The sequence below is a fragment of the Bicyclus anynana genome, chromosome 7 (genome assembly GCF_947172395.1).
Source record: "Bicyclus anynana chromosome 7, ilBicAnyn1.1, whole genome shotgun sequence".
NCBI lineage: Eukaryota > Metazoa > Arthropoda > Insecta > Lepidoptera > Nymphalidae > Bicyclus > Bicyclus anynana.
In genome coordinates, this window is record NC_069089.1 from 6,508,129 (window position 1) to 6,523,978 (window position 15,850).

The 15,850-nt window shown below is 32.5% G+C and overlaps 1 protein-coding gene across 3 annotated transcripts in view; it reads right to left on the reverse strand.

Annotated features, from left to right (window-relative positions):
• Window positions 1-15,850, reverse strand: part of LOC112055526 (elongation of very long chain fatty acids protein AAEL008004) — a 49,583-nt gene that overhangs the window by 10,814 nt on the left and 22,919 nt on the right. Inside the window, exons 2-7 of one of the 3 annotated variants that reach the window (XM_024095682.2) lie at window positions 9,606-9,664; window positions 8,012-8,077; window positions 7,595-7,677; window positions 6,810-6,917; window positions 2,206-2,289; window positions 912-968 (exon numbers count right to left, since the gene is read on the reverse strand). In XM_024095682.2, the coding sequence (XP_023951450.1) occupies window positions 912-968; window positions 2,206-2,289; window positions 6,810-6,917; window positions 7,595-7,677; window positions 8,012-8,069 (390 nt within the window). In that variant the 5' untranslated portion in view covers window positions 8,070-8,077; window positions 9,606-9,664. Of the gene's footprint in view, window positions 1-911; window positions 969-2,205; window positions 2,290-3,210; window positions 3,292-6,809; window positions 6,918-7,594; window positions 7,678-8,011; window positions 8,078-8,161; window positions 8,374-9,605; window positions 9,665-15,850 lie in introns of those variants that run through there. The other 2 variants (XM_024095684.2, XM_024095683.2) reach the window with 2 other exon arrangements.

Below are 15,850 nucleotides of genomic sequence, written 5' to 3' on the forward strand. Positions count from 1 at the left end.
AAATATTCAATTTAGTACCTTAAAAAAAATTGTTGCGTAAAAAAATCCTGGCTTTACTATCCATTATTAACTATCATTAATGATACTTTGGCCAGGAGTTTTGGCCCGGAGAAATCAAACACTTTTCATCCATTAAACAGATGGGTGAAGGTCGTTTTTTATCTTAGACTATTAGCATTTGGTGCTAAAACTTTTAAACATTAGTAAATTATTAACTGTAATTAAGTTTTTAAGTACTTTTAATTTATTAATTAATTTAAAAGTATTAATTAAAATATCGATGATTAATTTAAAGGTATTGAGGCTAAAAAAACTGAATGAATTGAAATTCTAAATTATGATTAAAATACGCCATTCGTTTAAATCAGAAAACCACAAGCTGGTATAAATACTAGGTATGTTAATGTATTTTTACTGTAAACAGTAAATTTTACGTAATTATTATCTTACTTACATGATATAAAAAGCTGTAAGTTTAAATTTAATTTGAGAATAAAATTTGTTGAAAATTATTAAAAGCTACTTTTTACTACTACTACTTGTACCATATGTAAATTATAATGTATGTAGTATATACTAAATTATTTTACCTGACATTTTAACATATTCAAATATTTGTCTATATATATAAAAATGAATCTTGAATCTTCCTAAACGCAAATCTCGAAAACGGCTGAACCGATTTCGCTATTTTTTTTTTGTCGATGTGATGTTGCTATAAAATTTAATATCTTGCGTTTAGCCAATAGACAATCATGAATGATTTTATGTATGATGAATCTTTTAGGGTGCTAGGTAATCTGATTACTCGTATAGTGTAGATTACTATAACTGTATACTAGTGGCTATAGTAAACTACAACATAATCTCAATTTAGTTTAATATTAATCATTCACAAGTAAAATACTCACCGTATCAAAGAATTCTGTAAACTTTGAGAAGTAGTACCACCAACAGGCGTTTACCATCTGAAAATTTAAAAAGTGTCAATACTTGTCCAGTCAACAAATACTTTTAAGATTTTTATTAACTAAGCAAAAATAATAGATTTTATAAACTAAGCAAGTTTTCAAATTATGTTTTTTTTCAGTTCTTTAAGCATTAGGCACATAATATTATATCTAAGAAATTATTAAACTATTTTTTAATAAATTATTATTTACAAAGCTTTTGTCAAGTAGGATAAAAATACAAAAAATGCGGATTTTTTGTTATTTTTTTCACTTTCAGTATCCGCATTTTATACTACAGCAATAAATTAAATAATGCGGGAAAGCGGCGAGCAAAGCTAGCCACATATTATAAAAAAACAAACAATTATATCTAATAGCCATAATGAATTGTGGAATGGGTTTCGTGCTATGGAGATGTGTGTATCTACAACTGAAATTATGACAATGTTCGTTTTAGTTTTGTTGCGTTAAAATGAATGAGTGTGGCGTTTGTAAAATCTATACAAATAAAAAAAAATAATAAACAATTATATTAATCAAAAATGAACAAATGAAATTGATTTATTTTGAAGTTCTGTGCGAAAAGTTGATGTAAATTATTTATTGTAATTTTTATATTTTTGAACTACGAGAATTCATAGAGATTAAGCAGTTTGCTGTTACGTAATGAATAGATTTTACAAACCAGAGTTTTACTTATTGAAATGTGTGCAATGTACATGCTTTTTCAAATAAATGAACTAAATATAATAATTATTATGTTATTGTTTTTAATACTTTGATATATCGGTTCATTTGGTTCACTTATTTGAATCGATTGTAATCGTGGTTTTGTAATTGTCGTCAAAATATGTAATTAATTATGATAATGGTAATTAGAATGTTGATGTGATAACTGTTTAGATCGAAGGGGCTACATCGGTGCACACTATTCAGTATGTATGAAGACCTCCTGTGATATAAACGATTTAGTCGAGGCCTATTTGAAAAAAGATTGTTCATCTATATCTTTATAAGTGATTGTATATTTAATTTTTATTCTCTCGCAAGGGTATTTAATATTCAAATTATTTTATACGCCTATTAGGCTGTGTTTTATTAGCCAGACGTGTTTGGTACTATATGAACAGTTGCACCATTCGTATTACAGTGTTTATGTCGGTGACAATGTGTGTGAATGTGAACGTTTGCGATAGAACTGTGAGTAGACGACACGGCAAGGGTTCAATTAAAATGTGTTTTGATAATTCACCCTCATTGTTTGTGGACTTTTCGAGTGGTCGACGGGTTGACACTGAAAGCTATACCTGCCTGTGAACCAGCCAGCGGCCCCGATCTGAAACAATATGCCGACACCTGGCCCTGTGTTACTCGTATACTGGCATAGCGAGGCGCCGTAAGTCGTCGCACACATACTATCGGTTAATTACCTTGTACCGATAAGTCTTATACCCCTGCTCACTAGGAGTTTCTGTCAAGAGTGGCTTATTGTCACCAAGTTATCACTATTAAGATGTGACAACGAGCAATGGGAAAGTAGTAATATACTGGTCTGGCTCTGGATATATGAGCGCCCGCGAACGTAGAAAGTGTATGCTCAGTAAGTCAGTTTGTAGGTAAACAGATTTCTGAGTAAACGCATTTCAACCTTTAGTGCTGATAAATCGTTGCCCGGTCTATATTGTTACAAAAGTAAGTCTACCAGGCGATTTTGAGTCACTCAACGAACTTAGTAAAGATAAATGACCGCGTTTAGTAGTAGAATGAAAAGAAATGATGGTAGGTTACAGTATAAAATCATTATGACAAAATTTCATAGTGAGCCGGGACCCTTATGGTGGACTTCTTATGCTTAACATTACATTTTCAAGTCGATGCATACGTCTCGTGTAAAACGCAAAGGGCAAACGCCTCAAAATGTTCAATACGATCATGCGTTTGATAACGCTATCACACGAATCCACAGTATTAAGCTGCACCCAAAAAATTGTGAATTTATCACGCTATCGTCAAATGGGTCGCTCTTATCGTTTAGTATTAAATTACCACCATTTTTACAGTAACACATATGCATTGACGATAGTTAGTTTAATTGGTAGATACTTATTATGTAAACGGTTCTTAATTTTTATAAATACCACTTTCACCTTAAAAAATATCTATTTACACGTCCCTGAAAAAGAAATATATGATGTCTATGTACAGTGATGTTAGTCTGATCTTTGTTGGAGCATACTGATGTCACTTGTCGACTTACTCTATTGGCAATAGGACTGTCAGAGTAGTCCACGGGTTGGCATCGTAAACTGTAATGATTCAGCCATCCGCCCATCAAGCTCTGGGTACATTATATATAAAAGTGCTCAATTATTACAACTAAATTAATACTCTCCACCATATTGACAAATGTTCATTACAATTTGTTTATACTGATGTAAAGTGGTATAATAGTCTGCCTTAATGGACTATCACCAGTAGACTTAGCATAACGAACAGTGGATCGAAAAAATTTCGCTTCGATGTTCCTTGCGGTGGCACGAAAGAAAGAACGATATTTTCGATGTCGTCGCTATTGGTCGATAATATGTCTCTTTATGAAGCATGCTAAGCCTACTGGGAATTCTTTAACGTCTTAAATAATACTAACAGCTTAAAATGACAATTAAAATAATTAAATAGATACGGTAAAACATGTAGAATATAATTATAAGCCGTGATAGCCCAGTGGATATGACCTCTGCCTTCGATTCCGGAGGACGTATAGATCTAATCCGGTACGGGGCATGCGCCTTCAACTTTTCAGTTGTGTGCGTATTAAGAAATTAAATATCACGTGTCTCAAACGGTGAAGTAAAAACGCCGTGAGGAAACCTGCATACCTGAAAATTTTAATTTCCTACGTGTGTGAAGTCTGCCAATATGCATTGGGCCAGCGTGGTGGACTATTAGCCTAACCCCTCTCATTCTAAGAGGAGACTCGTGATCAGTGAGCCGAATATGCGTTGTTAAATGATGAAACATATAGTTGACTTTTTAATTTTTGTGCTATAACATTTACTCTTAATTCATTTATTTCTTACAACCTTCATACATTGCCAGTAGGCTCTAATCTAACTAATAAGGACGTTTGGAATGGAGAAGCGTACGTAGACTTTATAAAGCGGATGTACAGGCAATGAATGGTATTCATTGGTATTATTTCCTTTTTCCCGCTTACCTCGTCGGAAATCTTAAAGAGTATGTCCGATAGTAATCAAGTTATTTTCCTAGATGTATTATTAAGGGCAAGGCATATCCATCTACTTAAAACATACATATATTCCATTCCTATATTATTATCTGATAAACAATAATTAACCTATTTTATGTTGTATTGCAGAGTAAAATACCTACACACTAAACTAACTTTATAAGTTTTTATAAAGATAATTTAGTGTGTAAATTTGTAATAAGTAGTTTTTTACTAATTATTATTACAAAACCGCGTAAATCTTATAAAATGTCACTCTAGGGTTATCAATGAATCTGGGTTATGAGTCACCCTATAATTGACATGTACAAATCACACGCCCTTTGACAAAGATAAACATTCCACTTAATAAACAAATCTGCATATCTCAGAGCTCTCGAGATATATGTAAGCCGTCAAGCCAAAATGCCTTCCAAAACAGTTTGGCGGCAATCCAGAAAGAATGCGAAATTGTCCAAACAGCAATAGTAAGAGACATAAAAATATTCAATACATCAAACCCTTTCGAAATATTTCTAATGAGTTTTATTCATATGAAACCCCATTAAAAACTGGTCGTCATAAAATCTTTAACAATATTTTCTTAACCAAGTAGGTACGCATGTAAGATTTGCAAAATATTACGAACTTATGTCAAATCAGGTTTAAAATGTTAACCGGCCAGAATACTTGCACAAGACGCAAGTACTGTATGTTTTTAGGCAAACATTTAAAGTCAATCTTGTAGATGGAGTTCAAGTCCAACAATGGAACTATTTGTCTTTATAAAATAGCGTGACAATAGAAAATTAAACGTATTAATAGGTACAATAACATTATCGTACAATAACTTTTTATAAAATACGTTTTTGTTAAACTTACTAATAGATTGATACAGAAGCAAGCATTTAATTCTCAAGTTTTTAAAAGTCATCTCTACATGCGTTAGAATACGGCACGGAAATAATCTCGCCATGCCATTTAATAATCTGCTTACAATCTCTAATCTACATCCTCATACGTCGGTTTTTTTTAAATAATAATTATTGACGGATTATGCCGATCGCCCACTCGATGGTCAGTAGAAAACCATAGTTTATAAGCTGAGTAACACTTTTCAGGGCATACAAGGATTAGTGCTGCCTTGCGCCCACCAACCCGAGGCGTTGAAGAGCCTGTGCCTAAACTTTTTATAAACTTCGATTAAATTTAATCGACAATCCTACCCTTCAGATTAGAACACAAGAATGCTGCTTGTCAGTCAGTTGTTAAGCTTGATGGTAATATTTTCTCGTCGAAGTATAATTCGTCGTATAGTATACTTCGTCGAGTGAATAGGCATGTTCTGGAGCACACCGACTTAGACCTTTACAACACGATTGTAGTCAAGCGCAGGCCAATTATTTAACAAAAAAAAACTGAAACAGAATTAGTACTGTTGTGTGTAGTTGGTCTATAGTTTCTAAGAATTTAATAGCACAGAGTAAATAAGTTTACCAGCAATATAACTCAACTACTATATGTATATGTATATAAATTTAACTAAGTAGTAGTTAGTAGTACAAAAATTGTCTTAATGCCTGCCTAAAGTTTAATTAGGTTAAATTAGCCTTAGCGTTCTATAGAATAATATAGTTATTTAATTACACTTTACAAAATAAAAAAATAAGTACATGATTAAATAATAATTGTAAAAGTGATTTATTTTTCAAATATTGTGAATATTCAAGTCAAGCAAGTATCATCAACTGTGGTTTAAATTCATGGTAAATAAAAAAAAAAATTAAAAATAAAACAGAGAGTGGCATTTTTTCCATATGGCATAATGTATTTTTTTTTATGAATTTTCTATGACGTATCATGCCTTCAAGTTTTATTTGATAAGCCTGGAGTTTTATCTCAGTCTGTATACCTAGGGTTGCCAATTTTTTTTACAAGAAATAAAGTATATTCATGTCTATGAGGATTATTAAACAGTATTTTAGAAAAACAAACAGTATTTATTGTTTTAAATACATATTTTTAGAGCATTTCGCACAACTTACGAATTTACAATATTTATTAAAAACTTCATACAATCGCCTTCATACGCCTTATTACAGTTATAACAGAAATTAAAATTAAATTGATAGATGCTCTATTTCTATCCTCCCGCCACTTATCATTAATTACTGAAAAATACAATTTACTGTCTCAGTAAATGCTGAGGTGGCCCACTAAGTAAATAATAACAAATTTGTGAGAGTCTAACTTATACAGTAATGTTCCGAATTTTGATGCTGAAAACAGTATTTTGTATACTTTATTTTTGTTCAACAGTAAAAAGTATAATCTAGTGAAAAACAGTATAATACTGTTTAAAACAGTATAGTTGGCAACCCTATGCATACTTACTTTGTAAGCTTGCATTTATGTAATTAGATACTGCTTCAATAGTACAGAAAAAAAAGTGCAGATAATTGCTAACAATTCTCTATATATTATTCTCTATATATATGTATTTTGCCAGTCTATACTTGGACAGAGTACTAAGTTCTAGCTATTTTACCATTCTGAGCCACGACACATGCTCCATAGTGGACTGATAATAGGTTTATGTTGTGTTAAGAAAATATCAGAAAACTCACCTCATAAAATAACCATGCACTGAACACTACTTGCAAAAAGTTGTATATTACTAATAAATTCTTTAATTCATAGGGTTTTCTTGATTCCATAAATCGGGGTCCATAAAACTGAAAATAAGACATTGAATCATATACACAGTCAAATATAGAACTGATGGAAAAAATATAGTTATTTTAATAGTGTTATTGCATATTTTGGTACTTTTTAATTGATTGTGCTTATTCAGTAGTAATATACTCAGAGGCACAATTATCTTTGATATGATGGGAGTATATAAAAGTGGGGGGAAAATTGTGCCTCTGAGTATATGTGTTACGTGTGTTTTATGTTGTCGAATTTATTTCTTCTAAAAAGTGTTTTAAAGCATTGCAAGTAAAATCTTTAGGCCAATAATTTCAAAGCCATAAAATAGTTTGAAAATTTGACATTGCAATCCATTCAAGCAGATGGTATTTGAAGATCCATCATTTAAAAAAATTGTAACATATAGCAACACATTTCAGCAATATACCAAAATATAATGCTAAAGTAAATGTAATTTCTAATAAGAAATGGTTTTGATTGAGCATATTTCCTCTTTTTTGTATTGCTCAATGAAGTTGCTATGTAAACCCATTAGTAGCTATTTCAATGGGATTTATTAAATAAATACTATTGACAAAGAAATATATATACTTAAATTGTATTAACTGCTCTTAATTTAATAGTCTCAATAATGGTATGTTTTTTATTAAAGTAACTTTTATGCTATTAGGTTATTTATTATCAGGAAGTATATAATTACCTTGACTAGACAAATATAACTTAAACATATTATTAATGTAGGAAAAGGTGAACTCATCAGGAGCCATGGATTTGTCCGTGGATCTGAAAGGGAATGTTTTTATTATCTTCATGTTCAAATCACTTTAATTACTGGCTCTTTTAATATAATATTATTGATATTGATGTTAACTTTACTTATGACACAATTTCTTTTTGATAAGAGATTATAAATTCTGAATAACTTTATTTAGCTCAAATTGTGGCTTTCAGGGTCAATGTTATGTACAAAAAAAAACAATTTCAAATACAAAATTAGCAAATTAGTCTAATTCTATGTAATGGCGAATAGAATAATTACTTCTTTTTCCAATAAGTAAAGTACACTCGAAACTAACTCTATTAACCACTGCTTAGTTCAAATATAGTTAGAACTTACCTCCATATTTGTCCATAAATATGTGCATATCATTTAAATATTGGAGAATTAGTGCCATTTTATTCTCTGAAAATAAATAAAAATTAATGATTCAATGGCACAGGAATATAAATTACTTCACGGCGGGATGAGATAACATCGAGGTGGTACCTGTTTAGCGGACACTGACAAGAGGGACATACGAAACACACCTATTAATATTATCAGTTCATATTTAAACTGCGATAAATACACTTTACTTTGCGACGTCTTTAAAAACGTATATTAGTTTATTTCATAAAATCTTGAAATAGGTTACTATAACGAAGACTAGAATAAAATTTTATCTGCTACTTGTAAAAATACCTCTCGCGATTTAAATGTCACCTGTCAACTGTCATTTCATGTCAGCTCGAGTGACAAGTGCGAACTGTAAAGGTACTTTTTTTTTTTAATTTATTTACAGTCGTAGGTACAAGTCTTTCAAATTAAGGTATATGCAGTGTGCCCACAGATAACAATACCACATATAAACATAAAATAATCTAAAAGGTACATTAAATGGCGCAAAAAAGTATATCGTTCGATCTTAGATCAAATACATAATTATTCGTCTGAGCATTCGGTAAGCGTTAATGTTATTTTCGTGTATCATGAATAACCTTGACCTTTTATGTAACTTAATATCATTAAGATATTGAGGTCAAGGTTTTATTTACGCATACAAATAAAAAATTCTTATGGATTTTTTCTTTATCATTAAATATAAATATATATATCTATAAACCTCAGAAACGATTAGTAGACTTTGATTTCACCCATGTATTTCCCTTTCTAATGGTGAAAAAATTTCTTAAATCGGTCGATTTTCGATTTTAATCGTTCGAGGTTAATAAATTAACAAAAAATCTGACGTCAATACTTTAAGTATTAAATGTAGTCTAAAAAATACAATAATCATCACAATAAACGTCGTTTATGAGTTTTGTCTTTACTGACGTCATCATTTAGCGGCTTCACATAGGTAACATAAGTTAAGTTTTTTTTAGATCGTGTCCATTGCAAACAGCCAAATCCATTCAGTAATTTTTGCGTGAAACGGTAACAATATTTGTTACCGTTTCAAACGAAACACTCTTGTGTTCCTATATATCTTTATTTTTCTAGAATAATATTGAAAATTACTGATGCAACGCTTCGTGTCGTATTGACACGAGAATGTATTCGTTTTTGAATTCTGTATTTGGAACGGCTACGACACCGTCGTGTTCCGTGCGCTCTATCTGCCCATTATTCTTTAATCTGTGGTCCAGGTTATAAATCTATCTCAATTCCAAATTACAGCTAATTCGGTTCAGTAGTCGCGACGTGAAATATTAACAAACATTCATACCATCATAACAATTAGTTTTCACAAATCTCGCAAAAACCATGGATTTTTCGGGATATAACCTATGCATTAATCTAGGGTATTATTTGTCTTAGTTTTAAACTTCAGATAAATTGGTTCAGTAGTTGCGGCGTTAAATAGTAACAAACATCAAAACATTCATACAAACTTTCGCGTTTATAATATTAGTAGCATTGCTGACTACCTGTAACTCTTGTTACTAACCTTATTAATCCGTTTTGAGGCCGTTATTTACGTCACAGTTGAATGAAAAGTAGACGTATCTGAAAAGATAAAATTAATAATTAAAAAAAGAAAATGCTAAACTTTATTTGCTAACTAAACTTTAGTCACGGATTATGGGTACTTGATTTCTTAATGAAAAATTTAATTTAAAACGCGAGAATTTAAAAAAATATCTCATGACTCAGATTTAAACTTGACCTCGCTACCTACAGTGCACTACAGGTAGAGCTGTCAGCTGTTGTTACGTAGGTAGGGAATAGGAAAACGCCGAATATTATTGTGTTCTACCCACGTTTTATCGATATGATCATTGGATGTTCCTAGGAATACCTATTTGTGTATGATTTAATCATCGTGAAGATACAATACAACCTAGTTTCAATTATTAGTTAACGAATAATTAGTTAATGATTCACAATATTTGTCAGGACAACTTAATTAACAAATCAAACTGTGACCAAAAAAAGACCCTAGAATGGCAGAGTGGAGTCACGAACTTGTCAACGTTGTATATAGGGTTTAATCCGCCTTTGACATTTAACTAACACTCCCCTTTTCCACTCAAGTCAGTCTTCCCGCCTATCCCAAGTAGCCCATAAAGAATTACACAACAAGAAATGTGGGCGGCTCGAACGCCATCGTCACGAACATACTGAAGCCGACCGTACGAATAGCGCCTTAAAGCACAAGTCGCTCCCGTTACTCTTTTCGGAAACAAGTCACGCCACCTATCGTCCGTACGAGGCAACACGAGATCGTGCGACGTCATATCCGTCCAAGTTTACACTATATCTTACAATAGTTTTAATGCTACTTATAATGTGCCAATGGCCTGTTCTTCCTCTCTCAATTAAGGGAGTATCTAGGAGTAAAATTTCTACCGAGCCTGTGTTACACAATTTATTTCATTGTGAGTAATTTGATTGAGTACCACCTACCTAGTGCAAAAAAAAAAACAATTTCTGTAGCATATTGTCTAAATGAATATCGACGTTCAATGGTTTTCATTGAAAGCAAGAAGTTAGCAAATATCCCATCAGGAGGTCGCGGACGTTATGGCTAAGGTATAAATATAAAATAAAAACAATATAAAGTTCAGATCTGAGTGTTCAGAGTAGTTACAATGAGTCAATGTAAAATAAACAGAGGTCAGTTACCGTCCTTTACTATTTTGCAGGGAAATGGATGAACGACCTGCATAATATCGTGAGCAAAGGTCGTACGTTGTACTTGACATATTTACCCGACTGCGTTAGAAGGAGGGTAATGTTTTTAGAGCGTATATGTGTATGTATGTATGTCCATTTCTTTTGCACGCCCTACTACAGCCAGCCCCAGGGTTGATTTCTTTTTTTATTTTTACCCCTAACAATATGGGTATCAAATGAAAGATCGTATATGTTGGAAACGGGTTGACTTCAGAAGCGGATTAAAGAGCAAAACATGATTATTGAATAGGAACCTATCAGGTCTAACTTCCTAATGAAAATGTTACCAATAAACCCTCGAGAAGCAATGCATGAAATATGAAAAGTAGAGACTGAAATCGCAGTAGGTAGTATGAAAGCATCAGCACAAACCCGTTTATTAAAAAGTAAAGTACTTCGGAAAGTAGAAAGACTATATCAAACTTACAAAATACGTCCCTTTATAAAGGTCTTGTACTAGGAAATATACACTCTCGGTTCTAAAATTGTTCATTGTTAAAACTGAAAACTTAAATGACATCCGGCAGATAATTTATTGTTGGATTTTAAACTCTATATTCTTCCTATGAAGGTGCATATGTCGATGTTTATGTTAAATATTAATGAGATAAGATTGAACACACCACGTGTTTGTTGGCAGAACATATTATAAAACCGATCAGACACGAGACCGCCAAATGGGTGAATAGCCGAATAACAAAATAGGTAGATATATCATATAGTTCATATGCCAAAGTTATTTGCCAGCGTTAAGAGTAATACCCAAGCTGACTCAAATTCCTTTACTATGAAAGTATGTATGTATATAAATTTTTGTGACTTTTGACCTTGAAATTTAATAGTAGCGTACACCCTACTATATATAGGTTTAGAGACACCTTTTAGGGTATCAATATACATGATTGTATTTACAGACTTACAGCTGGGTATCTCGAATTCCGAGGTGAACTTACTATAATGACTGGACTATTCGTAACATCCAAAAGGATGCGGTGGTACCGAACAGGATTTTCCACGATATAAACGTGGTAGTCACTTACGTGTAGTATTATACGTGAGACGTTTAATACGTCTGATAATTGCCATCTGTGCGGAAAACTAATTTACCGAGAAAATTAAAGCAAAAAACGCAAGTTACATTTTCTGAACAGTGTTTTTACTTGTAGCATAAAAGATGTAACTGCAACTCTAACTACATTGTCTGCTACATATAAAAACGTTCATAATAATGAATGAAATTATATGGAATTATACAGTGGCGTGCACAGATTTCTTACTAGGGTAGGCACTAATACGTACAAATTAAACAAAAATTTAAATTCATGAAAATGCAATCATGATGACATACATCTATAGTATTCAATTCTAACCGTTCAGGGTCTAATAATACCTGCTATTTTCATTGAAATAAGTCCAACAGTTTAGGGGGCTTTAAGTGACAAACACACTGTTGATGTAAAAACTCTATACACATTAACTTGTAACTTTAAACTCTTCCATTTCAACTATTTTCATTGACCCAATAAACTGCACCTGATTACATTCTCTCACTTTCGTGTTGTCGCGTCGACGTAAAGATAAACTGATATCTTCATGCGATAAAAAATATCAAGCAAGTAACGATATCTAGGTACTGATTATATTATCATTGATAGTACTTACTAAATTCACTTTTAGACAAATCGGTTATATTTACGTTGCTATCACGTTTCATTTTCTTACACGTTTTTAACATTTATTTTGTTTTTGATTTATTTTTGATTAGAGTTAGCGTTTGACTCATTTGGTAGTAAGTGACTGTGCAGTTTATTAGAAAACGTAACAGCCAGCCGCGTGGATTGGTGCCAAGAATGCTTTTTGCATTTCCTCGATTCTTTCTTCTATAGAGAGGTGGTCTGTGTCCAAGCAACATCAATCAGAATTACGAATATGATGTAGAATTATCTAGAACCATAAATAGAAGTCATAATCACTAGTTATCTTTGTTTTTATCGAATGTTACGTGCAGTATCACCTACATTTCGAGCGATCGTAATAAAAATGTAGAAAAAGCATTTATTCACGTCTTACTTGTCAGCAGAATTCGTTCATTTTCGTTACTCATTGGTCAGTACTTACAACACGATTAGATAGCAGATAGATAGGAAGTATAAGATACACTCGCTTGTAGATTATAGCGGTATTGGAATTTTTTAATAGTACTTATCTTAATGTTTACTTTAATAATTAAAAATGTAAATAAATTAAAATGCTTTCAAAGTTGAAAGCAGCGTCACAAGGCTTACAACATGAAAATAATAATTGCAATTTTCTAGATCTAGAAAAGTCTAGATTATTCTCATGTTACTACTTACTAGCTAGGATGAAATAAAGTCCAGCAAATTAATTTATCATACGTGTGTAAAATTCAAAACTATCAGACGTTTGAAAGTGGGCGGAAATTCAAGGATTTTGTTACATACTAATACATATTTTAAATGCGAAAGTCCATCTATCTACTATTCACAGCTAAACCGCTGAGTCGATTTTGAAGGATTTTGATGTAGAGGTAAACCCTGGAACTTATAAATACAGGCTATTTATCTTTTATTTATTACTTAGCCTTTGACTACAATATCACCTGATGGTAAGTAATGATGAAATCTAAAACGGAAGCGGAATGTTAGGAGTAGGATGAAAATCCACGCCACTTTCAGTATCGACATCGTACCGGAACGCTATATCCTCTTTGCCGGTAGGGTGGTACCTAGCCACGGCCAAAGCCTCCCACCAGCTAGACTTGGACCAATTAAGAAAATCTCAATCGGCCCAGCCGGGGATCGAACCCAGGACCTCCGTCTTGTAAATCCATCAGCACACCACTGTCCGACAGTGGTCGTCATATATTTATTATATTTATAGACTTTTTATCTATAATAAATTCAAGCTTCCCGTAAGATTTGTGAAAAACAGAATTTCACGTGAAATAAAATTGTATATTTTTTTGTAGACACGCGGGGTCGACAGTCGATAGTAGGTTATCAGATGGTTCAGTGAAATCATTTGCCGCTGTTGTTTTGCGAGAATGTTGTGACATAACAAGAATGTATGTATTGCAACATTCACAACACTATTCGTATATACAACAACAATATTAGAAGACAAAAGCAAATAGGTCGTTCCCATATATATATTTGTATTGATATACTTTTATTATCGTTAGCTTAGTAATCTTCTAAGTGGGTCATTGGCTGCACGTCAGGTTACGTAATATTGAACCGTGTACCTATTCGGTGCGACCCACGGTACTTATGATATACCTATACGTTTCGAACTCTTCACGCTTGGAGCATAGGGTTGCCAACATTTATTCTGAACAATGTAGTATTTTTCAGACTAGCTTAGTTTGTACATAAAAAGGAAAATAGTATTTAATGGAATACGCAAAAATAGACGAAAGTAGATCGGTATATATTTGTTACTTATTTTTATTTTTATATTTCGTTGAAAATATAAAAGTTCGGAACGCATTAAGATACCTAAGTTCAAAATACGGTATTGCATCAGATCAGTTGAAAATAAAAGTATACGAGTAAGTGCAATAGCTCGTTCATAAAATTTTAAAATAAAAGATTTATTGTTTCTTAGCTTTCGATGATGAAAATATAGGTAATAATTTTGCCTAGTCTATATTATATTTCTTCACCGGCTTATACTATATAGTACACTGGGAGAGCCTCGATAGCCAAGTGGGTATGACCTCTGCCTTCGATTCGGAGGGCGTAGGTTCGAATCCGGTCCGGGGCATGGACCTCTAATTTTAAAATATTTGCAAATTAGATATTACGTTTCTCAAACGGTGAAGGAAAACCATCGTGAGGTAACCTGAATACGTATGATTTTTTTGGCCAGCACGTTGGACTAGCCTAACCCTTCCGTCTCATTATGAGAAGTGATTCGTGTTCAACAGTGAGCCGAATATGGTCACACAACACACGAAACACAGAATAATATTAGACAACCCTATTTGGAATAAGAATGTTTCTAGTATGTAGTGAGTGCAGCTTAATATTTCATCATCATCATTGAGAACCCATATTCGGTTCACTGTTGAGCACGAGTCTTCTCTCAGAATGAGAGGGGTTAGGCCTTAGTCCACCACGCTGGCCAAATGGGAATTGGCAGACTTCACACACGTAGAGAATTGGGAAAATTCTCAGGTATGCAGGTTTCCTCACGATAATTTTCCTTCACCGTATGAGACACGTGATATTTAATTTCTTAAAATGCACTTATTCTCTAAAAGGTAGAGGTGCATGCCCTTGACCGGATTCGAACCTACGCCCTCCGAATCGAAGGCAGAGGTAATATCCACTGTGCTAAAATGCCGGGCTGCTTAATATTTACTAATACTTAAAATTAATACTTTACATATTGTAATTGTTTCTTTTATGTAACACTTGTTTTATTAGTATTTTTGTTCTTCACAAAGATAAAAAATACTATCATATTCCTTCACTAAAAATAAGTCTTTTAATGCTAAATTTAACTGGTTTGTTCTACATATTTAGAAGGCAATAAAAAATGAATGCCGAATTTATAATCGAGGTTTTTTGCTTATTAGTTGTTGAATAACCATCTAAAAATGTCGTCTATTTGGCTTTTCCGAACATCTGGCTTATCTCAATATTGTGTTGAGTATTTTATTATACTTTCCCTGTCTCAACCTTGTATTACATTAATATAGGTAGATAACGAAATTTTATAAGAACGTCAGTTTTTTATTAAATATCTAAGTTACATTAAGTAGTGAAGAGTTAAATTAGTGAATATTGTAGCAATAAGTAATTTGTCTACTTGTAATCTCTACCGTAAATAGTGATTATTTTAGACCATTGTTTTAGTCGAAAAAGGCCATATACCTATATAAATGTTGGAAAAAATCCTTGTTTCAGGTGCACTTTTTGTAACATTCTCTGTGGGAGTGTTTGATATAAATCAACTAAGTTAGATACGGACTCTAGTTGGTGTTAAGTT